Raw genomic sequence first — 26,453 nt, 5'->3', positions numbered from 1 at the left:
GAATACTGGAGTGGGTTGCCATTCCCTTCTCCAGGGGCTCTTCCCAACCCAGGGATTGAACCAGGTCTCCTGCATTGCAGGTGGATTCTTTACCATCTGAGCCATCCGGGAACCAAGGCTCTTTATGGGGTATTAAATGTTAGTATCTCAGTTGTATCTGACTCTTTGTGACCCCGTGGACTATAGCCCTCCAGGCTCCTCTGTCCATAGGATTCTCCAGGCAAGAATTCTGGAGTGGGTTTCCATTCCCTTCTTCCAGGGGGTTTTGTGGGGGGAGAGTGGGGGAAGCCCCAAAGTTTTATGGGGTAAATAGGTATTAAGCTATTTTAAGGGAAAGTGCCATAAAATGCTTAATTATCGGCTTCCTCTTATAGTAACTAAGACTGTGCTTTGTCTATAATAGTTACTCAAAATGTGTTTGCTTAATTGAATTAAAAGCTGCTGCCTATGCCCTTTGAAATTCTGGACTTTCATCAGAAGGCCTTTAGCCCAAGATTTGCTCACCAACCTGGACATCATTAAAAATCTGGATGGAGGCAGAATTGCCTCTTGTTAGGGTCTGGGAAGGAAAGAGAGACTGGGCCAAATTAGAATAATCCACCCTCTGATTACACAAAGCTGAAATAGAATTGTTTGGCTCTCTCTTTTCTCCTTATCTTGCAAAATCAAATTAAGCACTAGTGGAAAGAAATAGTGCAGAGAGGAATATGGGAAAGGGAAAAAAATAAAATCAGAATGTGATTTCCAATGAGACTAGAGATTTGTTCTTTATCTTACATGGTCATGTTATTCATTTGATAGCATCTATCTCAGGGCTGTTGTGTTATCTCTTCTTGGCCAGGACTTTTGAAAGTGAAGATTTGCATTGATAGGAAAAGTTGTGCAGAAGGGCGGACTCTTGAGAGGATGGGGGGATCTGGAAAAGGGGCCATGGCTGGTGCAGGAGAGCCATTTGGGTCTCACTGCACACCCCACTGGAAGGCTGTCATTAGGGTGGGTGCCGCCAAGCCGGGGGAAGGCTGCTCAGCATAGTGGATAACCAGTTACCCAGAACCTTTGTGAAGGGAAATGGCTTTATTGAAGAGGCCTTTCTTTAAATTTATCTTCCTGCTCCGTTTAACCCTCGCCTGTTCTGTCTCATTGGTGACGCGCCTGCTAGTCTTTCAGGCCCAGCTCCAGCATTTGCCTCCAGGGCAACCAGGGCTTCTCCCTTCCCCACTCAGCTCTCCTCTGTCTCTTATTCCCTGGTGCCATTGGCACTGTGCAGAACAGGTAAATGACAGATCAGTTAAATGCTCCTTTTTAAAGAAATACTTGTTTATTTGGCTGCATCGGGTCTTAGTTGCAGCACGAGAGATCTTTCCTTGCAGCGCACAGACTCTGTGGCATGTGGGCTTAGTTACCCCGCGGCATGTGGGATCTTAGTCCCTTGACCAGGGATCGAACCCGTGTCACCAGCTTTGCAAGACGGATTCTTAGCCAGCGGGCCCGCAGGGGCTCCCCTCCTGTCTTTTAAACTTAGACGTCATACCTTTAGAATATGATGGTCCCACTTTCATTGTCCTTCCTCAAAGAGTAATGTTTGGGAACTTTAGGCTCTGGGTCTAGGGGAAGATGGGGAATTGGAATCACAGGGTGTGGGACATCAGAGAAGAAACTTTAGGAGCACTGGACCTTTGAGCCACCCTCAAATAGAAATGGAACTGACTCTCCCCATGGTCTGTTTCCCTGTCAATGGCTTGTTCCGCCCAGAGCCCTTCTTTGAGAGAATCTACAGAACTCTTAAAATCACGAATATGCTAGAACTAGGGTGCTGTGTCTACTGAAGGCAACCTGAGAACTGAACGGACTTTGGAAGTTCCCAGTGTTTGACTGTTACCCTGCTGTGATGATCACACTGGGTGTATCGTTGTCACATGATCCCATGTTTGTTGATGAAAATAAACAGAGAGTGGTTTTCAAAAAACCATTTTCAGTGCCATGGTTTGTCATAAAACAATAAATAGAAAAACCCTTGGTGTGTCTGCCAGCTTTTCACTCCATATCTGAGGGATGGTGAGGCCCTGCTGACTGCGCTCTGTCTGCAAATAAGGAATAAAGCTTGTTATTTATACTGTATTGGACTTTGGGTCCCAAAGAATCGCCCTGCTTATAACGCATGTATGTGGAGTCACTGTTTTTATAATTGCAGGAGCAAACTGGTGCCATCATAAAAATGGTTCTTCTAAACAGTGTGTGAAATAGGAAACCAAGGAATAGTAAAACCAGTATGGAAATATAAACTTTTGTGAAAACAGTTCTGTACCCATTTAAATGTTTGCATCCTAAAATTTACAAGGGCCGTCAAACATAGTAAGTCAAACTATTGGAAAGATATCTATCCTTTTAAATCCTACGCTTACCAGCTAAACAAAATGTGGTCTGTCTCCGCTTTTCCCTGAGTGAGCTGGAATTTGCTCCCCTGAGAAGGAAGACACCAGACAGACAGACAAAAGAGACTTGGGAACTGCAGTGTAAATAAGGAGCAGAATGGCAGTGCTGCTTTGTTTTGATCACTGTTGAAGAAATTTGGCTCCTGGAATCGTTAAATCTATAGAGTCACATTCTAAAAATAAATTTATTTCCAGTACTATCTGGAATCACTGAAGATATAACAGATCTGAACAAATGGGCTTCTTTTAGACAGTAAATTTAGAAGGTAATATTCTATGTAGTCAAGAAGAAAGGCATTTTTAGTTGTTGTTTTTTTCATCTTTAATAATTAGACCTAGTAGGTCAGTATGCTTGTTTGTCAGCTGAGTAACATTTTGGCCAGCCATAGATGTTTCTTTAAGAGACGAGGGTATGTGCTGGGTCATTAAAGTGTGAACAATTCTTCCTATTAAGTTTTTGTGTTAAATCTCTAAACGATGCAGGAAAATGAGATACACTGGAGGGACTTTCAAACTTAACTTCGATCCCACATTGTTGTTCAGTTGCTAAGTTGCGTCCAGCTCTCTGTGACTCCATGGACCACAGCATGCCAGGCTTCCCTGTCCTTCACTGTCTCCCAGAGTTTGCTTAGACTCACGTCCATTGAGTCAGTGATGTCATCCAATCATCTCAGCCTCTGTCGCCCCCTCTCTTGCCCTCAGTCTTTAGCACTTAAATGGCATCTCTCGGAAGTAAGAGTTCAAAGGCCCTGTGCCAAGACCCCAGCATAAATGAGTTTAGAAGCCCCAGTTCCTCCCAGAATTGTCATTTTTTGTAAAAAAAAAAAAAAGCAAAAGTGGGGAAGTCATGTAGAAAGTAGCAGAAAGAGAAAAGAATTAGTCATGAGTGAGGGGATCTGGTTTAGGGTTTGCTATAAATAGCTGTTTGACTTTAGAAAGTCTCTTAGCTTCAGTTTATTCACACCTAGTCAGAGAATGATGCTGCAGATTATTCCTGAAGACCTTCCTGTTAGTTCTCTAAGCCGATGGTTCTCCACAGGAAGGAAATAGGGATGACAGAGGAGAAACCAGAAAGAAATTGAGGAACCCCAACCAATGCAAGCTGGATTAACATTCACCCACTGGAGCTAGTAGTTGAGGAGAAGAACCATGTGTGCCTCAGCGGGTGAAGGTCAAAAGTATAAAAAGGAAGGAGACGATGAAGAAGACAAAGCCCTAAGAATTCACTTTTCTTCCTTGAATCTTTGCTCTAATCTGTCAGGAAACCTAAGACCACCAGGATCTAAACTAAGATCACCACTTTTCCAGGCTAGTTTTTCCAGGCTAGTTTTCCAGGCTAACTCTGATGCGGTTACCAAGTGATCGTGAGAGTGTAGAGTTGTCTGCTTCACTAATTTCAGTTTCCCAGCTTGGAGATATCATCAGAATTGTTGCTGTTGTTTAGTCGCTAAGTCGTGTCCAACTCTTTGCCACCGCATAGACTGTAGCCTGCCAGGCTCCTCTGTCCTTGGCATTTCCCAGGCGAGGATACGGAAATGGGTTGCCATTTCCTTCTCCAGGGGATCTTCCCGACCCAGGGATCGAACCTGCATCTTCTGCATTGGCAGATGGATTCTTTACCACTGAGCCACCTGGGAAACCCATCACCAGAATAATCCCTGCTTTCTCAGTTTATTTTTTCATTTGTCTTCCCTAGGTTGCCATTTTATTATTCAAAAGGAGCTGTAACTTTAAAGCATCCTTGTATAGTCACTGAAACAACTCTTATATTAAACTGCTGATGTTGGACCGCCAAGAAACAGTATTATTATATCTGTCCATTCAAAAAAGTAAACTTTTATTACTCTAATTTGTCTTCATTAATAAGTCAGCTTTTCCGGTGATCTTTGTGTTATACATAGGTATGCGATAGTTCCAGAACGAATTTTAATTTTCTATAAAAACAGTACCCTTAACCCCATCCCAGTTTTGATATGTGGAGCCATTTTTGAAAATCAAAATATATCAACATAGATGACATTTGATATATCTCTCCAAGGAAAACTAGCTTCCTCTTACTGAAATCACTTTGTTCCCCTGGAGAAACATTGTGTTCAAGTGCGGTTTTCTTCATTCCGTCCTGACCTTTCTGTGGTCGGTGGAAGTGCAAGCATTTATAACAGCCAGAGGCTGATTCACCGTGAAGCTAATGAAGCCTCAGGGCCTCTTCCCTTGCATAGAGCCCCTTCCAGTGCTCAGGGAAGGGCCTGAGCTATTTGTTCTTATAATTTGTATCACTGAACCCAACAGTTGTTGTAAATGTACTCAACAGTCATGTACATTTCAGGCCCCACAAAGCCTGGATCTCACCCTGATAACGTCCTAGTTGTAGTTAAGCATTCTTTCCTGTTAAGGAGAGATGCTTATCTAGCCATTTGATATAGTGTCTGAAGATAAATACATTGTTAGCCCCAAATTAGAAGTGTAAAACCATTAAAACCAAATCTGAAGAGGATATGGTTCCTCTGACAGTGGCAGATCATGCGATGATACCGTGCAAGCTAATAGAGCATGTAAGGCTTTGTAGAAAAGACAGAAACGTGCAACTGAAGTACATTTTATGTGGAGCGTTTTACCAGAAGTATAATATTAAGTCATTGATTCAAGATAAACTCCACAGGCCGAATTCCCCTCGTGGTTTTCAGAGTTCAGCCATCTGTAAGCCAGGCAGGCACATCTTCTGCTGTTTCTGTATGAGGAATCCCAGTGTAAAGTGTGTGGGTTGGGACTTCCCTGGTGGCCCAGTGGCTAAGACCGTGCACTCCCAATGCAGGGGGCCTGGGTTCAATCCCTGGTCAGGGAACAAGATCCTGCATGCCGCAACTAAGACCCAGTGCAGCCAAATAAATTAACTCATTAATTTTTTTAAATGTGTGGCTTAACTGTTTGCAGTCTAACAGTTGGTGGACGGGTGGCAGAGAAAGGCAGATCTCCGGGCAGATCACATCTGGATCACCCCTGCAGCTTGATAGATCCACATGGGATCTGAAAGGATCTATGCAGACTTCAAAAGTGCAAAAAAAAAAAAACAAAAAAACCAGCAACATCAGCTATGACGAGGAAAAACAAAGAAACCCACCTGGGATTCATTTGCATGTCCATACCCAGAATCCTCTGCCAACTCAACGTTTTGAAAATGCTGAAGGGATCTTTTTTTTAAAGAAAGAAAAAAACTGGAATGGTTTGGCATGACGGTGGGGGCTGCTGATTCCTTTCTCTGTCCTTGAGTGTTTACTGCCAGGAAATCCTGACCAACGTCGATTGCCAAGGGGTTACCAAGTCACATTGTTGTTAAATTGGGAGAGAAAATTAGCAGGATTTTGTGCCTTCTGTGCAACTATGACAGAGTTTCAAAAACAGGAACCTGGGGCTTTATATGAGGGGACAGGGGAAGTCGAGGGGGAAGAGTCACAGGATGATTTATCAGGGCATAGTTCCAGAGAAATTGCTTACATGGAGGTGGGAGAATGTTATGCATCCATTCTCTGCCAAGAAGCTGAGGGACTGAGGTCATCCAAAAGCTGGGCAGATGGAGGTACTGTCTCTCCATACGTAAAGAGGTGATGACTTTATATCCTTATTGTTTGTGTTTGTACAGGTGCGGGTGGACTCTTCAGGTACCCTCAGATGTCTCATAGCAGTAAAGAAAGTCAGGCTCTTGGTAGCATAAATTATAATGGGCCACAAAACTCTTTGAGATCAGACACCACCTTCTCCTAGGTTCTGTAAAAGCAAGTGTTTGTCAGCATCAGAATCTGGCGTTCTGGAAAAATTCACCACATGTTAACTGAAGAGACTGTCCATCTCCTCTGTCCTTTTTTTTGCTTCGTCTTTCCTCCCGTTGATAGTATCGGTCTGAAGTAGAGTAAAAAGCAGAATGCCTTCAAGCAGTGTGCACTATTCGTTCCTGGCTTGCTTGAAGACTTAAGAGTCACTGGCGAGCTTACTCTTGGGTTCCTCTCATCTGTCCTACTTTGCGGTTTTGTATTTGCTAAACAATACAATTGAAGTGAATTTTGGGGGTTTAAAAAAAGTAACAATTTCTGGAATAACTCCAGTGAATGCTGTTGAAATAAGAGGCAAGTTTGGGAATCTACTCAACATCCAAAACCCCTTAGAATTGGTGTTATGTCCTTCAGTGCAGAGTAGACTTAATAGTTTGGTGACGGGAACTCCCTGGTGGGCCAGTGGTTAGTGCTTTCATGGCTTGGGCCCAGGTTCAGTCGCTGGTCAGGGAACTAAAATCCTGTAAGACGTGTGGCATGCCCCTCCCCCCAAAAAATTTGATAACAATCCTAGACTGCTGTAGAGATTGATAGTTAGACTGTCGGAACCAGTGGGTCTTGAATCTGGCTACTGCTGGCTCTCATTGTATCTGCTTCCTTTTGCCAAAGAGGAGAGAATTCTCAGTATCTCTCAATAAAGCTTCTCAAAAGAAGCTTTATTTTTAGTACATCAGAAACTTCATACTCGTGGACATGTATGTGTACATGCACACTCACACAGATACACACACACACACACATCACAGACACCACTTCCAAGAAATGAAACTAGCATATCCTCAAGAGAAGAGAAATCTATGCAGTCCACTTCAGATGAGAAATTCGAGGGCTAGGAAAGATAAATAGCTTTCCTAAAGTCACAGAGTTAACCATAGAACCAAAGCTGGAAGCCAGATACCCTCAACTCTTATTCCTTGCTTCTGAGTAAAACACATGACTAGAATCGAGGGGTGGTTCCTTACGGAGATCAGTAGGTATATACGTGTGTGTGTGTGTATATATAATTGTGGTTACTTATTCAGAGTAGCCTTGAGAATTTCACAAGGACCACAAACCTCTGGTTAAATCTATACAAGGAAATGAAAGAGAAAGATTATTTCATGGACAAACCCAACGGGCTTTTGAAAGCAGCCTATTGCAAACCTGAATAACTGATAAACAAGTTTTATTGATTCTTGACCCTTAAGGACAGATACTTTGAAAAATAAGTTCCAGCCCTTTTTTATTTTGCCACTTTTGTAGTGTTTGCCCACAGGCCTTATGCAGCTGCTCTTTCTGAAACAGATTGCTTCCAGAGCATTAAAAAAAAAAAAAGAGGAAAGAAAGAAACAGACATTTTCTTGACTCTGTGTTTTTAGTCTGCTTTTAGACTGATTTTTCTAAAGTTAGGTATAGTTTACATATACATTATGTTTTATTTAAGCTCTGAGAGGATTTAATCTAAAACTGCAAGATTACTTTATGTCCAAGTGGGTCTATTCAACCCTGAGTTGCTGAAATAATTTTATTATTGAAAAAAGGTTAACAATATATCCCATTGAAAGCCAGAATAAAACAGTAGATTTTTGCATCATTTTCTATATCAACAACAAAGACCCTCCAAGCAACAGGAATTGGAGCTATTAGCAAGTCACTGGTTGTGGTATCATATCACCAATGTTGGTGAAATATGTTTGGTTCCAGAAGACAACTTGGAGAATTAATCAAGACATGAGTATTTTCTCATTGTTCAGTGTCTTGAACTTGAAAGATTTTCATTAGCAAAGCAAGTGTCTGTGAAGAAGCTGGGATGGTGTTGACCGTGAATGAGAAATGTCCAACTCAGCCACTTTCTTCCATTTTTCTTTGCAGCCGTTTGTTATCTATGACATGAACTCCTTAATGATGGGAGAAGATAAAATCAAGTTCAAGCACATCAGTCCCCTGCAGGAGCCCAGCAAAGAGGTGGCCATCCGCATCTTCCAGGGGTGCCAATTTCGCTCCGTGGAAGCCGTGCAGGAGATCACAGAGTACGCCAAGAATATCCCCGGCTTTGTGAACCTTGACTTGAACGACCAAGTAACTCTCCTAAAATACGGCGTGCACGAGATCATTTACACGATGCTGGCCTCCTTGATGAATAAGGATGGGGTCCTCATATCCGAGGGCCAAGGATTCATGACAAGGGAGTTTCTAAAGAGCCTGCGAAAGCCCTTTGGTGACTTTATGGAGCCCAAGTTCGAGTTTGCTGTGAAGTTCAACGCACTGGAATTAGATGACAGCGACTTAGCAATATTTATAGCTGTCATTATTCTCAGTGGAGGTAAGCTGCCGCCTGCGGTTTTCCGTGAAGGAGGGTGGGGTGGGGGGGGGATGGCCGAATGAATCTCCACTTGCCTTCGCGTGAGGCTTTGTGCCTTTTCTCTCTGCACCTACGGCACTTTCCACACAGAAAGTGCCAATGGGATAATGCCCTGGGAGGCATACCGAGAAAGAATTATTGATTTTCTCTCTGACAGCTGTGGGTAACTCAGGCGCTTTTCCCTTATTCTGAAAAATATTTTTTTCTGGTCAAATCCAAACATGGAAGACAAATGCCCTCTTCTCCTTTTTTTTTTTTTCTCTCTTTATTTTCTTTTTCCTTGTCTTTTTCTGTTCCTTTCCAGAAGGCCAGTCTATTCTTCATTTAAGTAATGGCATGTATAACTGTGAGACGATGCTCACTTGCATAGAGAAAGCACCACTGTGTGTGTGTGTGTGGTCAGATTATGGTCCAGCCCCACCGTCAGCAAGGTGTTACTTTGAATCGCTTTCGCAGGTTCAGGGATTAAAGAGCACACATCTACTGTCCTCCGCCTCTCTCCCGTATGGAGTCCTCTGACGACTCCCCTGACGTGCCCTGGTGAGGTGGTTGGCTGTGATCAAGAATGCAGTCCGAACCAGGGAACACCCAGAAAATTGAGTTATTTAGGCATTCATTGTACTTTTGGCCTTGCAAGGGCGTGATCTAATTAACCAACTCCGAAAGCCAGGTTTTACACTAAATGCTACGTTCGTTGGCACCTCATGGGTTTCCAACTTGAATAGGAGAAAGTTTTAGTGTCATCTCTCTCTATAAAAATTGTCTTTCGACAACCACTCTTCTTTACTGAGGTGGACTTCGGGTGAAGTTTTTTGTGGGTGCTCTCCAGAATACCCCCTGTGGGTGAAAACTGATGTGTAGGGAGATCGTGGTCCTGTAGATGTAAGCTGTGTGTGACCAGACAGCACACTGCAAAGCGCAAGGTCCACTCGGGCGTCTTTTGTTGTCCAGATACTCGAGAGCCGAGTGTTTCTGAAATCAGATGCACGGTGTGTTAGTAACGAGAATAGTAAGTAGCAAATACTTATGGAGTACTTACTCTGTGCAGGAAGTGTTCTAACCACTTCACACACATTCTTTTAATTCTCACAACCCCAATGAGGTAAGTACTGTTTTGCAAATGAGGAAACCAAAGCACTAAAAGGTTCAGTCACTTGGCCAGAATCTCCCAGACGGCAAAGGTGGAGCCAGGATGATGAACCGAGGTCATCTGGCTGACTCCACGGTCTACACTGGTAGCCCACTTTGCATGACCAGGGTGCAAATAGATAACAACACAGTGCAGAGTAACTCTGACGCCACAAGCCCTTTGTCGTGTTGTGTTTAATAATAGCAAAACTGTGCTATCCAGTGTGTTTTGATACCTACTTCTTCAGTTGACCCTTGAATCTCTGGAACCTGTGATTAATTCAACAAAGAATGAGATTCCAGTTTAGGTTAGGTCCACTGGGAGAAAAAGATTCAATTTTGAACAACCAGGTTAGAAAACAAGTTGGTATTGTTTAGCTAATATTTTAAGGCCCATTTTATTTTTATTGAAATATAGAAATATAATTATTAACATGTGATCTATTTCTAAGATTTTCCCTAATTATACCATATATACCATGTTTGTGGGCTTCCCCAGTAGCTCAATGGTAAAGAATCTGCCTGCAGTGCAGGAGGTGCAGGTTCAATCCCCGCGTGGGGAAGATCCGCTGGGGTAGGAAATGGCAACCCACTCCAGGATTCTTGCCTGGAGAATCCCGTGGACAGAGGAGCCTGGACGGCCACAGTCCATCGGGTCACAAAGAATCAGATATGATAACAACTGAGCACGTACCAGGTTTATATTCCTTTTTTCACGTAATCATTTCTCATGTCATTAACACTCTTAATACTTTTCTTAATTTTAAAAATAAGAGTAATATATGGTCATTTTTTAATTCAAAGAGTATAGAAGGGTGTAAGTGAAAAGTAAAGCTCCGTATCCTCAAAATAAAATAGGATTAACAAAGGTCTGTTTCTCCTACCAAAACGTTTCTGTGCCTGTGCTGGCATATATGTATGCGGCCATTTAAAATTTGCTTTAATTGAAGTATAGTTGACTTACAAGGTTGTGTTCATTTCTGCTGTAAAGCAAAATGATTCAGCTGCATGTGTGTGTATATGTTTATTCCTTTTTTATTCTTTTGCATCATGATTTGCCACAGGATATTAACATGGTTCCCTGTGCTATCAAGTAGGACCTGCTGTCTGTCCGTTCTTTAGGTAATAGCTTACGTCTGCCAGCTGCAGCCTCCCACTCCATCCCTCCCCCATCTCCTGTCTTTCTTGGCGACCTGAAGTCTATTATCTCTGTGAGTCTCTCCCTATTTCACAAATAGTTCCACTTGTGTCATATTTTAGATTTCACGTGTAAGTGACATCGTTCTGTATTCGTCCTTCTGATTTACTTCACTTAGTATGATAACCTCTAGTTGTAGCCACATTGCCGCAAATGGCATTGTCTCACTCTTTTTTGTGACTAATAATTCCATGGTAAACATGAACCACAGCCTCTCAATCCGTTCATCTGTCGATTGGCTATTTCGGTTGTTTCCGTATCTTGGCTATTGTGAATAGTGCCGCTGTGAACATAGGGGTGCGTGTATCTTTTTGAATTAGAGTCATATCTGGATATATGCCCAGTAGTGGGACTGCTGAATCATGTGGCAACTTTATTTTTAGTTTTTTGAGGAGCCCATACTGTTTTCCATAGTGGCTGCACCAACTTACATTCTCACCAACAGTGTAGGAGGGTTCCCTTTTCTCTGCACCCTCTTCAGTATTTGTTACTTGTAGATTTTTAACGATGGCCATTCTGACTGTGAGGTAGTACCTCACTGTAGTTTTGATTTGCATTTCTCTAATATATGCTATCATTTTTAATGACTATAACATATTTCTTTTTATAATAGACCATTGCATGCTAAATTATCTCCCTACTTATGTATAGGTTGCTTTATAAGAGCAAATTATGACTGATTTATGTTATAGAAAATTATGGAAAACGTGTTCTAAATTCTACTGCAGTGATTCTTCTTATGTGTAAATTTCTGTTAACATTTCAGATTATTTTCTCACTCTATAAATTACCAGAAGTAGAATTGCTGAGTAGATGGCCATGAGCATTTTTAAATCTTTTGTTTCATTATTACCAAATTGTTTTTCCACAAAGTTTGTACCAGTTTATATTCATTCCTACCACAGATACTAAGGGAGGCATTTGAAATAAGCCATTCCAACATGCTTTGTTTCTATCCAGGAAAGGTTTAGGCAAGAAATAATTACAGTAATTCATGGCTTTTTGAACCTGAGCAATGTTGTTTTATGGGCATGTGAGATGACAGTATGATTTCATCTAGAAAAATGCCATATACTACCCACGACACACAGACTAGATTATTTTAAAAACCATTTATTCAGTTAGGCCTTTAAAATGTGTATGAATTGGTCAAAAATACCTCTGAGAATAACTTGATTTAATTTAATAGATACTGCAGACTTTGGCTTTCAGTTATGAAAATTAAAAATGGTATCATTTAAATGTCGGCGCTCTATAAACGAGTTCCTTTGAGCACTCCCCAGACTGTCTTCACAGTAGCCAGTTTCCAGAGTTCACTGGATCCTCACAACAATGAGAAGAAATCTGAAAGTAGCTGCCAGTCATAGAATCTTAAAATCATATATCTGTAGTTAAAATGAGAAGAAAACCCTGTGGATCATTTGAGACTTCCTTTAAAAAAAAGAAAAACTTACCATTGACCCATTGGCAAGTTCCCATATCGCAAAAGGGAAATCCTTCTCTTCGCTGAGCAAAGTTTGATTTTGTCGATGAAGCCAGCCTCTGGGCACTAGGTAAGGATGGATAAACTGGACCCCATGTTTGCTTAACACCCAAGAGCTTGATTCCCTCCTTTAGTCAGAGAAGCTGGTTGGGTAGAGGCCAGAGAAAGAGCTGCTCTGGTCATTCTGGATCCAAAGACTGGATCCCAATGAGATGAGCTTCCTGGTCATCTACAGATGGTGAAACCACCATCCCAGACAGTGGTTTGTTTGAGTACCCCATGTAATTTCTCATACAACGTATAATTTCTCAATTCCCATCCTGGGTTTTCCAAAGGAAAATGTTCATGTAAGCAGAGGCTTTGACAAATTGCTGATCCTACCTGTTCTTAACAAGAGGGGTTATTTTCTCCTCTACGGTTTGTTCTGAAGTCTGCAGATAGCTTCAGTGACTTGAGAGAGGAGCGTTGTGGGCAGGGAACCTGGTGACCTCCTTCTAAGCTGGCCTTAAGTGTCACTCACAGAAGAGCTTCGTTCCAGTCAAAGTTATGACCCTAGACTGAAGGGGAGATGGGCATTATGTAAGAGTGGGGTGGTGAGGAATTGGGGAGGTTAAGGGTGGGGGATTCCCCAGAGGACCCAAAGGGGGTTTTTGGATGAAAGTACCTGATTTTGACCCAAGTAAGTATTCGCTGGGGAAACTGGAGTTGCCGTAGTAAAGATCACGGTCACTCGGCTTCAACCCTAGAAACTGCTGATGCCGTTAGATTTGGTCCTTAGATTGGTCTGGTGTTCAGTATCTCTACTATGTATTCAGCTCTCAGACCAAGTTCGCTGAGAGAGATGACCTAGTTCTTCTCAGAATTTCCTCCTGTCTCCCTCCTTCTCCTTCGAGCTTCAAGCAAGAAGAAAGAGACTAAAAAGAACCACATTCCCCGAACCAAAGGACAGCATTTTGTCCCTTACTTTCTCCCACTAGGTCCCGACAGTTCTCCTGTATCTTTATTCTTATTCCATAGACAGAAAAGAGAGTCAGAGATGAAAGGGTTGTGTCTAAGATCTGACAACTCATGAGCAGTGAAACTAGAAGAGAAACCCAGCTATCCTGACTGTCACCTCCCCGGATCCCTTCTGCCACTTGACTGGCAGATGTTGTCAACTCCCTCATTGGGTCAGTGGCCCCAGCCTGTGTTCCCATCACTGTTCTGGAGCCCTGGCCCCAGAGTCCAGAAGCAAGGCTTCCTCAGGAGTCATGATAAGGGAAGAGAAGGAGCAAGAAGCCCTTGCTCCCTCTCGTCTCCCTGCCTGGATGGGTGGCGTCAAGAGTAATAAAACTGCCTCCAACAAGGGCATGCTTGCGGCTGGCGCCACAGCATCATGCCAGCCACACCAGCAAACTCCCCCAAACCTACCAGCAGCCAAGGCCAAGTGGAAAGCTCAGTAAAGCTGACAAGCCCCAGGACACTCCACTGGACACTTTGCCCCCCTCGGGCGTTTGCTGTTTGGTGGAGAAAAAGCATAGGAGGGTTCCAGCTGGAACTCGGCAACAGGAAAAAGCTCTTTCTGTTAATTCAAAACAGTTTGGAATCCATCACAGTTCTCCCCAAACTTCCACGATATGGGGGAGGAAATTTCACTGGATTTTACAATATATTTCTCGAGGCAGATTGTCATCACCATCCTAATGACAGAGAAGCTGTAAATATTGGTGCAGGAGCCACAGATGGCAAGTCACCAGCCTCCTCATTTGCCCTCTTGGGTCTGGCTGGGTTCTGCAAACCTCCTATATAGCGGCTCCTCCTGTTTCCAGCCATTCCAGTCATGTTCTTTCTCCGTGAAGCAGTTTTGGACAGCTGCTCTTGGAGTGACTGTGTGCTTTTCTCTTGTGGAATGGGCAGAGCACATAGGCTACTGGGGGGATTGTTCATAACTATACATCTGCAGGTGAAGGAAGAGTCGATATTCTGTGACAATGGAAAACACCTAGACCGCTCAGGTCAGTACACTAGAGCTCTGTTTATATCCTTGGTCATGGCTTACATGTGTACAGATATACACTTTTTAAATAATTATTTGTTTATGGCTGCACCTCAGAGCATGCAGGATCTTAGTTCCCCAACCAGGGATTGAAGCCATGAGCCCCTACATTGAAAGGGCAGAGTCTTAACCACTGGACCGCCAGGGGCATCCCATAGATGCAATGTATATGTTTTAGTTTGTTAGAATTAGAGTCAGAGCACAGAACCCAGCCCAGAATAAGTACTTAACAAATGCTTATTGAGTGAACAGTGACCTAACATTACTAATAAAAAGATCTGCCATTTATTCACTACTTCACTGTGAACCAGAATAGATAGTAAGCACTTTACCTACATCCTGAATCTTTAATTTTCCCTACAATTCTAGAAAATCTCTCACTTATCCCCATTTTCACAGACGGAGAAAACAGAAGGTTAGAATTGCTTTAGATTAAGCAATTTGTCCCAAGGTCACTGAGCTCCTAATCAGTGAGGCCAAGGTCAGACCCAACCTGACCTTCAAACAGATGCCCTTAACTGCCACTGCCTTGGTGTGTGTTGAGATGTGGAACCATCCCAGTTACTTACCTTGGTCTTAGAGTTCTTTGGCAGTTATCCAAAATTACCATTTCCCTATTACCTTCAAGTATTTCAATCAAGAATTTCCAGGTACAGTTCAAACATCACTTCCTACTATCCAGAGCCCTTCTCGAGACACCATTTGTCCCCAGCTGCGTTACAAAATTACACCCCAGGTTTGAGAACTGCTCTGGGGAGGCGTGGACCCCCATGTTAACCCCGAGATTGGTGCTGGTTCTTCCGTTTGTTCAGGTAGCACGGCCCCGCATTCACAGAGCTCCCTGCAAAAACTGACCATAAACTTGAAGTACTCAAGTAAACACATCCCAGCATGGTCAGATAGCATCTGACAGCAGGTTCTGACAGAGAAATGTAAAAGTGTTAAAATACCCTCCAGTAACTTAACATCTTCCTGACCATCCAGATGTTCACTCTGCCCATTCCTTGTGTAGCAAGCACCCCTCTGGAGGACGGTGGACCCACAGGTCCAGGGTGGGAGGGCCTCTGGGCTTGTGCGTGTCCGCTCTCCTCCGCATCCCTAACTGCCCTCCAGAACCTTGTGGATGTTGACAGCTCGTGTATAATCCTTTCATTTTAACTGCAGAACCGTGTTTCTGCCAGTTAGAATGGGCAGCCCCCCTCTCCTCTGGAATATAGGGCAAGAGGGCAGGTGCCTGACTGAGCCTGTGCTGTTCTTAAGGAAGCCCCAGCTCGGGGGGTGGGGGGGACCCTGATTCTCCACAACCCAATGGTCCCCATGTCTTCTCTGTCTGCTGGCATCATCCTTACTGGTTAACTGGGAGGAGACAAAACCAAAAATAGTTTAAAACTGAGATATTATAAATACTGTGAAGAGCGGTAGAGCAGATTTCTTCCATTCTGCTGTGACAGTTAAATATTCATCTACTTTATCCATACGAGACTTAGGCTGGTACCTAAGGGTAAAAGTTGTTTTTTTCTAACTGTTCTTTGTAATATTGAGGAAAAACACAGACATCTGATTTCTCATGTGACCGAACTTTGAGCTGGACAGTGGAAGAGTGTTGATTACATGATTCATGTTCCCCGCCTGGGCCATGGTTGTGTGAGAGAGTAATTGCTTTCATTTATTAGTTAGAAAATATCGACTGGGCACCCGTACTGTGTCCACACGGCGGGACCCGGCTCCCTTCTCCTGGTGTTCGGGTCTCACCACTGCTGCCGTGACCAGCAGGCAGATCCTGTCAGGCGGCTGAGATGGCTTTGAATGATGACTCAGTGTGGGTTATCTAGAAATGTCCCATAGAGGGCTTGGTTTCGGCAGAGGGAGGTATATTTATACAAGTTCTCAACTGGCACCCAAATTCTAAAAACCAGAGACCTCAGGGTTGGGGTGGGCAGGGAGAAGAACACACTAGAATCATCTGAGGAACTTAAACCACACACACACGCTCACACACACTCACTCACACACACACACATACACACACACACTCACATGCTCACACACACACTCACACATATGCTCACACACACACACACATACACACACACACATACACACACACACACTCACACACACACAGAGGCTTTTGTCATTTGTAGTAGAACACTGAAGCATCTTTATCTGTGACTGCTTCAGAAATAAATCCCCTCCCAACCCCAGGCCCCACAGGCTGGGATCGTTCGTCGAGGCACTTAGCCTCAGAGACAGACATGGCTTGAAAGCCAAACTGCTGAGTCATTCCTGTCCCCGCACCGACATCTTGGAAGCGGCTCGGTCAGCCAGTCGGCGGGCCGCTGTGGGGAGCACTTTATCATTTGGGGTTCTCACAATGTGTGGTTAAACTCTGGGTGACCCCAGGCAGCCTTCCAGACTGGCACAAGCTCGGCACGACACTCAGACAGATCCTCTTCCAGGCCAGCACAGGTGGCGAGGGGAGAGCGCCTGCCCGGGGTCCCCCCTGCCCCCCACGCCCCCCCATCTGTGGACCAGGAGAGGCGGGAGGGGCGGGGGGAGGCTGTGGACTCCCCAGACCCCCTCACTCTGCCACTTACCAAATGTGTGACCGTACGCATTTACCTGCCGGAGCCTCAAATTCCTTATCAGCTCCCTGGGTAAACAGCATTATGTGGAGCCTCTGGCATGATGCCTGGGACATGGTTGGCACACGTGAATGCGCCTTTTCCCTCTCCCCTGTGTGATATAGTTTAAAGTAGGTCCATGCGATCCTGCCAGTCAGATCGCTTGAAATTTCACTAATAGTCCTTCTTAAAATCCCTTAGTACCATATAAACACTCCTAGGGAGATATCAGCTAATCTCTTTATCACCTATCACTTTAAGGGGATTAGCTATGGATTGAGAACAAAACCCCAAGGGAGAAAGATACTGGGGAGAATGGGTGAGGGGAGAACTCTGGGCGCTGCTGGCCCCTGAAGGAGGTACGGACCAAGCAGGAGCATGTGTGTGTGGGGAGACGGCGGGGGTGGGGGGTTGTGGAATGCTGTAAAGTCTGGGGGGACATTATGTGTTGAGAGGTCATACTTAGCAGTTGGAGGTCACACCTGTTTTGAGATCACAGGTTCTTCTCAAAGATGTTGGCCAGGACAATGTCGGGAGGGAGGGGAGAGGTGCAGAGAGCTAATTCTCGGCCACCTTGTATTCTGTTGACTCCCTTTGGTTTGTCTTAGCACTTCTAGAAGTTGAAGAAGCAAGGAAGAATCACTGGGTTTGGAGCATGAGTGTGTCAGGCTTGATGGAGAAGAAACCATTTTCCATCTTTCCACTCCAGCCTTGTTCCTCTGCCCCCACTTCCTGGTTGGAGCTGGGGTGGGATGCAAAAGGGGCAGACATTGACCTGCATCCCTGGGCTTGAAGGGAGTCAGTAGCTTCCCTGGTCCAGACCCAGAGAAGGGGAGCAAACCCCAAGGCTGAGTTTCACTTGAGTGACCTTGAATGTATAGAACAAGGGGACCCGAACACCCCGTGAAAGGAATTAGAAAAAGAGAGGACTTCCCAAGGGCAGGATTGACGTCTCCAGTCCCATTTCCATTGGAAATAAAACAGGAGCCACACTCCCTTCACTGCGGGTGCCCTCAAGAGATGCAAGAGCTGCGAACACAGCAGAGGGGAAAGCCCCGCCCCCCTTGTTGCCAGACGCCTTTGTGTCCTGGGCTGTAGTCGGGGAGGTGGCTTTTGGAGGCAGCAGTCGAGCGTTTTGAGATGAGGGGAGTTGGTGTGCAGCTGCTGCTTAAACAGCAGGTGAAAGACGGTAGGACCTGGGCGTGGTTTCATGGTGGTGGTCCTCCCAGCCTCCATCCTAGCCAGGTCGCACGTGTCACTGCTACATCCTTGGTGGCTGTCACTTGGACACAGAGAAAGCGTTTCCTGAACCGTTGTCTAACAAGGATGTGTTAGACTGTGAACCCCTTCAGAGGGAAAGAGTCTACCAGCAATGTGTGCCTCCACGGCTGACGCTTGCCCCAGATGACCTGTGTCTGCCCTGTTGTTCCCCTTCCCCGATAGCAGTGGCCGACCACATTTCTCCCCACCTCATCTGCTGCTCACACTTCTCATCATCGTAGGCTGGCCTTGCTAGGATTCCTGCCACTGCATCCCCAGCAATGGGCAGTCCCAGGAGTGGAAAAAGAAAAGCATCTAGAAGGCAGGGTGAGGAAGGGAGCAGTTAAGGGAGAAAGAATAGGAGAGAAGACCCGGGGGCAGAAGAGAAATGAGAGGAGCAGAAAGGGAAGAAGAAAAGAGGCGTGTTGGACTGTACCGTTACACAGAGCAACTGAAAATCGCTGACTTTCCATGCGTCAGATGCTGCTCCAGGCACTTTTCATCACGGGACTCATTCTATCCTCTCGTCCACACCGTGCGCTGATTACTGTCAGGTCTCCCGTCTTCTAAATGAGGAAACCGAGGTACAGAGAGGTTTAGGAACTTGCCCAGGGTTACCCAGCAAGTAAGCTTGGAGGTTGAGATTCCAGATGCTTCTGGAATCAGTGGTGTTTGCTCTTGGCTTCCCGTCACCTGGAAGTTTTTAGGAGCGACAGTCACACCCCAGGCCAAGTCAGAGTCTCTGAAGAGGGGAGCCAGGTATGCGTGTTTGTGTGTTTTTAATTTCCCCAGATAATTTCAGTGTGGAGGCAAAGTCAAGAATCACTGCACTCAATCAAGCCCCAGTTCAAATTTAAATACGAAAAGAACACATGTGAAAATTCTCTGAGGTTTCTTTTTTTTCTCTCTCTCTTAAAGGTGGGATGGTGGGAGGGAGTTGCTACACGCCATGCCAGAGTTTGCCAGAGACAGACCTGGATGAATGCAGAGGTTTGCCTAGCGGTTCCCATGCTTCTGATGGTTAGATCAGGGAAGGACCACAAAACCCCCAGACCATCTCTAAGGAAGAAGTGAATGTGGGCACCGGGGTTTCCTTGTTTCATAACTGTTCATAAGCAGTCTTGCTTACACGCATTCAACGACAAGAGTGAGAGCTTGCCCCAGACTCCCAACATGTGTCTGTATCAGGAGCCCTTATCTCATGCTCCTGAATTTCTCCTCTACCAGTGACAGCTCAGAAACCACCCCATTTTCCAGCTGCATAGATGCCACCCCACCCCACTCCAGACTATCTCTGTGGGAACTGCCTCTGCCTAAACAAACACAGAGACCAGTACTGTGTTATAAAGCTCCTTTACCTGACTCCTTCTCACCATGACCTTAAGGGAAGAAACACCACTGTTGTCTTAGAGATTAAGGCGAACCCAGAAAGATAAGATGATTTGTCCACAGTCACATGGAGCCAAGGGGAGGACAGACGGGATCAAGTCTTCAGTTTCCAAATCCACTGCTGTTTAAAAAAAAAAAAAAAAGTTTTATTTTGTATGGGGTGTAGCCTATGAACAGTGTTGTGATAGTTTCAGGTGGACACCAAAGGGACTCAGCCATACGTGTCCGTGTATCCGTTCTCCCCCAAAGCTCCCCTCCCATCCAGGCTGCCACTGGACATTTAGCAGAGCGCTGTATACACAGTAGATACTTGTTGGTTATCCATTTTAAATATAGCGTCCACTGCTCTTTTTTTTTTAACACACCTGTGTACTTAGGGAGCAGTGGAAAAAGGAAACTGGAGAGGAAGAGGAAGTGAGATGCCAAGTGTGAGCTCCCTAGGGAGCCCCACCTCCCTTCCGTCTCACCCGAGCTGTTCTTTCGTTGCCTTGGGATCAATTTACCACTCCCCAGCTGTCAGGACTTCTTTTTCCTAAATGTACTGGATGCAATCCTTTTCCGATTTGTCTCCATCAGAAAGCCAATACGAAAGAACTGGGAATGTCATAACAGCAGCAATTAGAAAAGAAACAGGGCCATGCACTTTGGTTTTTCTGCACCCTCTTCAGGAGACACCGCCAGGGCCATCTGGTCCCCTAACTGAGACATCTCCTGAGAAAATGTGGGGTAGGGAGATGCCTGGCTCAGGTGGGCAGAGAATTTGAATCTGCTTCAGATAACCTCTTAACAGAACCAGATCTGGATAAGATGGGAGCTTTGTAGATTTGCCCGCAATCAACAGTGCTCTGTAATCAATTCCAGCTCTGTGTGATGGGGACCGGAAAGCTTTCTTTCCCAATTCTTTGCAGCCTGGGGAGTAAGGAACCAGTAATTGACTCCAGCTTCCTTGAAGGTTGGGTCCTGGAGTCTGAGTCAGCACACACTTTGCCAAAAGGGCTTTCTAGGCAATCTAGGGTGAGCGAAGAGGGGGTCCCTTGACCTTGATCCTCTTCCAGACCCCAACTCTAACCTTTGGCAAGGTGAAGGGAGAAGACCTCAGAAGGTTTCTAAGAAGGACACTTTAGCAGGCCCTGAGCTGCGGGGAAGGGAGAGGGAAGAGAAAGGGGTCCAGAAGAGCTGGGTCTGCAGACAGGTTTCTGGGGCACTTTCGTGCTGCCCAGCTTAGCTCAGCAGGGGTTCAACTGTGAGTGGGAGGAACCTGGAAGCGGAAAGACAGCGAGGGTAGCAGAGAAGGCCTTGGAGAATAGGGGGCGAGGTCACGCCTGACACAGCCCTTTTGCTCTTGACCCTAGGGAGTCCTGAAGACCACAGGAAGCTTTTCTAGCTTTGCAAAGGAGCCAAGTGCTCTAAGTTTAATGTGTGAGCCTGTTAATGTGCTTTTCTACTTGGATTTTGAGTTTGTTCCCCCAGTTTCATTATGTGAATCTTATAAAGGGAATTACAAACAAGAAGAAAGCTTAGAACTTTTGAACTATGGTCTTAGAGATCCCCTCTCTAGTCCACTCCTTTTCGTTTACAGAGGAGAAAAGCGAGGCACAGTGAACTTCATCAGCCCGCCCAGGGTCACAGAGCTGGTTAGGGAGAGCTGCCAGAAGCAGAGCACACCCACTTTCCCCACTCTCCTGCACTCTGTCTTTGCCCTGACTGAGGCCCAGTAAGGGCAACAGTGAGACACCTCAGTAAATGATCTAACTCGCCACTAGAGAAAACATAAATCAGTGGCCACAAAATTTCAGCCAAAGTTTGTCTGTCACATCATAAAAAAAAAAAAAAACTTGCCAGGGAGAGGCTTGAAAATCCAAACCAGATCCTTCTCCCCTCCTAGAGACAACAGTTCCACTGCACTGCGCGGCGGCCAAGTGTTTCCAGCAAGCCCCCTCAGCTGCATTTGAGGCTTTAGCTTATTTGAACTGTCATGATAAATGAAACCTAGTAGATTAACATCATCTCCCCTGCAGAAGCTTTGACCCCACGGATGCTGCTCTGGAGGAAGGGGAGAGGGACCAAGGAGTCAGGCTGCCTGTGAGCAGAGGGTCCTGCACTAAGCGTGTGGGGTCCCAGCCCACGGAGGAGCCGCACTGACTCTTCCACACGGAGCGCTGCCACTTGCGACGCACAAGCGTGTGCTGTCCAGGCCTTCGAAATCTGGCACATCTGTTCGGGGGGAGGATTGGCAGCCTTTGAACCAAAGGCACCGATCCAGGATCTGCTCTTCCTTGAAGTGTCAGGGGGTTTCGTTATTGCATAGCAACTGTGAGAAAGGATGACTCCTCCAGGGGTGTGAGTCTCTAGGCCAGGACTGAATCATCTGTTTCATTCTCAGAATCAGAGATTCTTGCTGATGTCTCCAAAATTAAGTGCTGAAATTAAACAGAAAAAAAATTACTCCAGTCACTGGGATAGGTTAGAGAAGTTAAGGGGGAAAAAAATAAACTACAGGTAACTTTCTGCCTGTAATTTTAAAAAAAAAAAACTTAAGAGCATGTTTAGAGTTCTGAAAATCCCACCCGAGACTATTCTCACATTGCTTTCCTATGTCTCGCCTCAATGGATAAAGGTTACTCAAGTTTATTAGATACAGGAAAACTGTATTTCTGAGAGACTCCTTCATTGTGTATTGATCCTTCCTTTAGGCTTGTTCACCAACCAGAAGAATTGTAGTTTTCAATCCAGGACTCTTAGCCAGAACAGCCTTCTCACTCATTAACTCAGTCAACTGAGTGCTTCCTGTGTTTCCACTGGAGCCTCAGAGATGATCAAGACATAGTCTCTGCCCTCTGATCGCTCATGGCCAAGTAGGGGAGATAAACAAAAAAATCTGTACCTATAATACAACATACTAAAAGTTAAGAGTATAGTGCTTGGAATCAAGCACTACTCAGCTCTGCTGTTTACTAGCAAGTGGCAGTTCTTGGACAGGATTTCTCTCCTTTTCTAATTAAATCTCCATTTTCCCCTCCTTAAAGCATAGACCTTACGGAGTTATGTGGAGATTAAATGATGTGTTGTATACAAAGCCCTTTGTACAATTTTTGGGAAATGATAGCCCCTCAGTAAATGTAATCTCCTAGTAGAGTAGCAGTTGAGGTGTTTGTAGGCGCTTACACGGTCCAGAGAAAGGGGGTTGGAAGAACAGGGGAGAAGAAGGGATGATCTCCAGGAAGGCTTCAGGACATAAGGACACAGACAAGGTTTTGAAGAGTGAGTTTAAGTCAGTAGGATGGTTAGAGCTCTCAGCAGGAGGAACAGAACTGCCTGAGCAGAGTTATGACAGAACACAGAATACTTGAAGGACTTGGTAAAGAAAGAGCTTACTGTGGCTGAAGCAAAGGAACAAGGATAAATGGAGGCAAGATGATGAGGGACATAAAGGGGAGTAAAAGCTCTCGCAGAGCGCTTTAGATGACAGGGAAGGGGAGAAGGGTTAAAAAGAAAAAAGTGAATGGCCTTCAAGAGCTAAAATTTGAATCAATATAAAATATCAAGTGAGTATCTTAAATGCCATACATAGTCTCTGCACCCCTCTGCTGAGCCTCAGTGAGAGAATCTTTTATTCTCACCACAATGCAACAAACTCAGAAATTAGAAAAAAAAAAAAAAGAAACAAACACTCAGCCTTTCCACTTGGAAATCTAAAAACATGTCTCTTAAGTGAAGTGAAAGTCGCTCAGTCATGTCCAACTCTTTGCAACCCCATGGACTATACAGTCCGTGGAATTCTCCAGGCCAGAATCCTGGAGTGGGTAGCCATTCCCTCTTCCAGGGGATCTTCCCAACCCAGGGATTGAACCCAGGTCTTCCGCATTGCAGGCAGGTTATTCACCAGCTGAGCCACCAGGGAAGCCTGTCTCTAAATAACTCTTAGATTAAAAGTGAAATCAAAATAGTAAAACAGACTATTTAGGAAAGAACTGTGAGAGGATGATTTACCAAAGCCTATGGGGTGAAACAAAGTTTCATTCAGAGGAAATTTTAGAGCTTTACACTCATCTATCAGAAAACAAGAAATACTGAAACTAAATGAATTAACCATTCAACCCAAGAAATGAGAAAAAGAAGGAAAAAATAAACCTAAAGAAAGTTAAAAGAATGAACTAGCTAAATTGAAAACAAAAGGCAATTTTCAAAAACAGGGTTGATCAGTAAAACCAAAAGTTGTGCTTTTTTAAAAAGTAGAAAAATAGATAAGCCTTTGGCGAATAAAAATTTTAAAGGAGAGAATACACAAAAAGCATTCAATTAAAGGAGACATAAATAAAAGATTCAGATTCTTAGAGAACATTATGTACAACTTTATTCTGATGTAAATTACTAAAATTTTCCTTTATAAGTTGTAGAAAGCCTGAATAAAGTAAAAGCTATAGGAGGGAAGTTAAAGATAGTCACAGATTTACCACCAGCCTCAGATGGTTCTGCAAATGAATTCCAAGAAACCATCAAGGAATAGATAATCACTACATAGAAATGGAAGGAGAATGTCTCAACTCAGTCTGTAAGGCTAGTTAACATTTATTACCAATAGGCAAGGGATGGCACACAGAAAAGAAGGCTCTGGACCAAGCTCACAGATTTCAAAGCCCTAAAATAAAATATTAGCAAATGAATGTAAGAGTAGAAGAAAATCTATGAATGTAACTCACTACACTAGATTAACAGAAAACGACATGCTCATCACTGTAGGTAGCAAAACTTAAAAACATTTGATGAAATGCAACAAAATTCCTGATTAAAACACTTTAAAACTCTGGGGGAGCCAGGAGAAAAACCTACCTGCCATAATCGAGTAAACATTATACTTGTGATAAGCCATTAGAAGCATTTCCCTCAATGTTAGGAATAAATAAGAATGCCTCCCAACATGACTATTATTTCATACCGTTTTAGAGGTATTATCCAGTGCAATATGGCAAGAAAAAGAAATGAGAACTACAAACACTGGAAAAGAAGAGATAAATTTAAACTATGATTATTTGCAGATGTAACTGTCCAAAGTTTTCTGAAAATCCATGATAAAAACAATTTGAATCCACAAGAGTGAAATTGGAATAGATTCAGTATGACAAAATCAATCATTTTTTCCTAAACATCAGCAGGGATACATTAGAAAATGTGACGAAAAAGAAGTATAGAATTCAAGAAAGCAAAGAATAGTAGAAAGTATTCAAGGATAAATCTAAAAAGATCCACATGAAGCAAAAACATTAAGAACTTAAAAGTAATTTAAACTCTCCCTTTAAAAGTTCAAATAAGGAAAATATAAAGAAGAAAGTGAAAATTACCTGCAACCTCTCTAGTCAGAAGAAGCCTATGTTAAAATTTGGTCTGTCCTTCCAAAGTGTAACAGTATTTGAAAATACTGTCTCTTTGAAAATGCATGTGCTATATTAAGCAAAAAGAAGACAAAAGTTTGTTTTCAAAGTATGTTAAACTTGTGATAAGAAAGTAAGTAGAGGTGATAAAACATACACTCATCAGGAAGAAAGAGAAATTGAAAATGAGATTTCTGAATGAGTAGAAAGATGCCAGCAGAAAATCCCCAGTCTGGGGAGATGATTGCTTTGCCACCATGTTCTGTCAGCTGGTCACACAGTCTTGGCCAGGCAGAGAATGGCCCTGGAAAAGAGCTCTGATAGTCTTGGCTTTCATTCCATTTCTCCTTGTATGCAGTTCTTGCCTGCTATCTGCTTACCTTCTCTCCAACACGCTCTTTTAGAACCAAAGGAAAACCAACAAAATGTGAGTCATTGGCTGAATATGCCCCAGCTGTGGGACCAGAGAATTTTGTAACTCAACCTCCTGTTCTGTCTTCCATTTCTGCTCTCCCAGACCGCCCAGGTTTGCTGAATGTGAAGCCCATTGAGGACATACAAGACAACTTGCTGCAAGCCTTGGAGCTGCAGCTCAAGCTGAACCACCCCGAGTCCTCCCAGCTCTTTGCCAAGCTGCTGCAGAAAATGACAGACCTCAGACAGATTGTGACGGAACACGTGCAGCTGCTGCAAGTGATAAAGAAAACAGAGACGGACATGAGCCTCCACCCGCTCCTCCAGGAGATCTACAAGGACCTGTATTAGCGCAGAAGTCCCGTTCGCTGACAGCTACGTTTGCCTTCTCCCGATTGCACTATTATTTTGAGGGGGAAAATCTGACACCTAAAAAAATTACTGTGAAAAAGCATCTGAGAAAAGAAAAGGTTTTAGAATAATAGATCTATTTTATGCATATTGTTTATAAAGATACATTTACAACTTACTTTTAATATTAAAAATTACCACATCGTGAAATTAGTGGTCGTATTTGAAGACTGAGTCTGTTGTGTCCCCCACCCCATCCTCCAGGATTTTTTTCCCCTTTCATTTCCCTTCCCTTCCTTCCGTCCTTCTCCATCTTTATTTTTCATTTTCCTTTCTTTCTTAAATACGTGAAACAATGTGGATGGAATTGCTGATTGATTTTCATTCTAAGTCAAATCATTTTTTACTCAATTTACAACTTTTCTGAACCTTCTGTCTGCTTGAAAAATTACAACTAATAATGGAACTCCAGGACCAAAAACCATTCAGAGCATGTGTTTCTTAACCTGGATGTACTCATGTGAGGCGTATCCTTAGGCCTACCAGGAATTCAATCTTCTTCCTTAATCCCAACCAAGATTTTCACTCACCAGCAGCAGCCCTCT

At 44.0% G+C, this 26,453-nt stretch overlaps 1 protein-coding gene across 9 annotated transcripts in view; it reads left to right on the top strand.

Annotated features, from left to right (window-relative positions):
- The window catches only part of PPARG (peroxisome proliferator activated receptor gamma), a 124,208-nt gene extending 98,150 nt beyond the window's left edge, over positions 1 to 26,058 (top strand). For all 9 annotated transcript variants that reach the window (XM_043885947.1, XM_043885945.1, XM_043885946.1 and 6 more), the window contains 2 exons: positions 8,108 to 8,558; positions 25,601 to 26,058. In XM_043885947.1, coding sequence (XP_043741882.1) covers positions 8,108 to 8,558; positions 25,601 to 25,848 — 699 coding nt within the window. In that variant the 3' untranslated portion in view covers positions 25,849 to 26,058. The remainder of the gene's footprint in view (positions 1 to 8,107; positions 8,559 to 25,600) is intronic.
- Positions 26,059 to 26,453: the final 395 nt, after the last annotated feature.

Source organism: Cervus elaphus, chromosome 24, assembly GCF_910594005.1.
Source record: "Cervus elaphus chromosome 24, mCerEla1.1, whole genome shotgun sequence".
Classification (NCBI taxonomy): domain Eukaryota; kingdom Metazoa; phylum Chordata; class Mammalia; order Artiodactyla; family Cervidae; genus Cervus; species Cervus elaphus.
The sequence above is the reverse complement of the archived record's forward strand: the minus strand, read 5'-3'. Positions and strand labels throughout refer to the sequence as shown.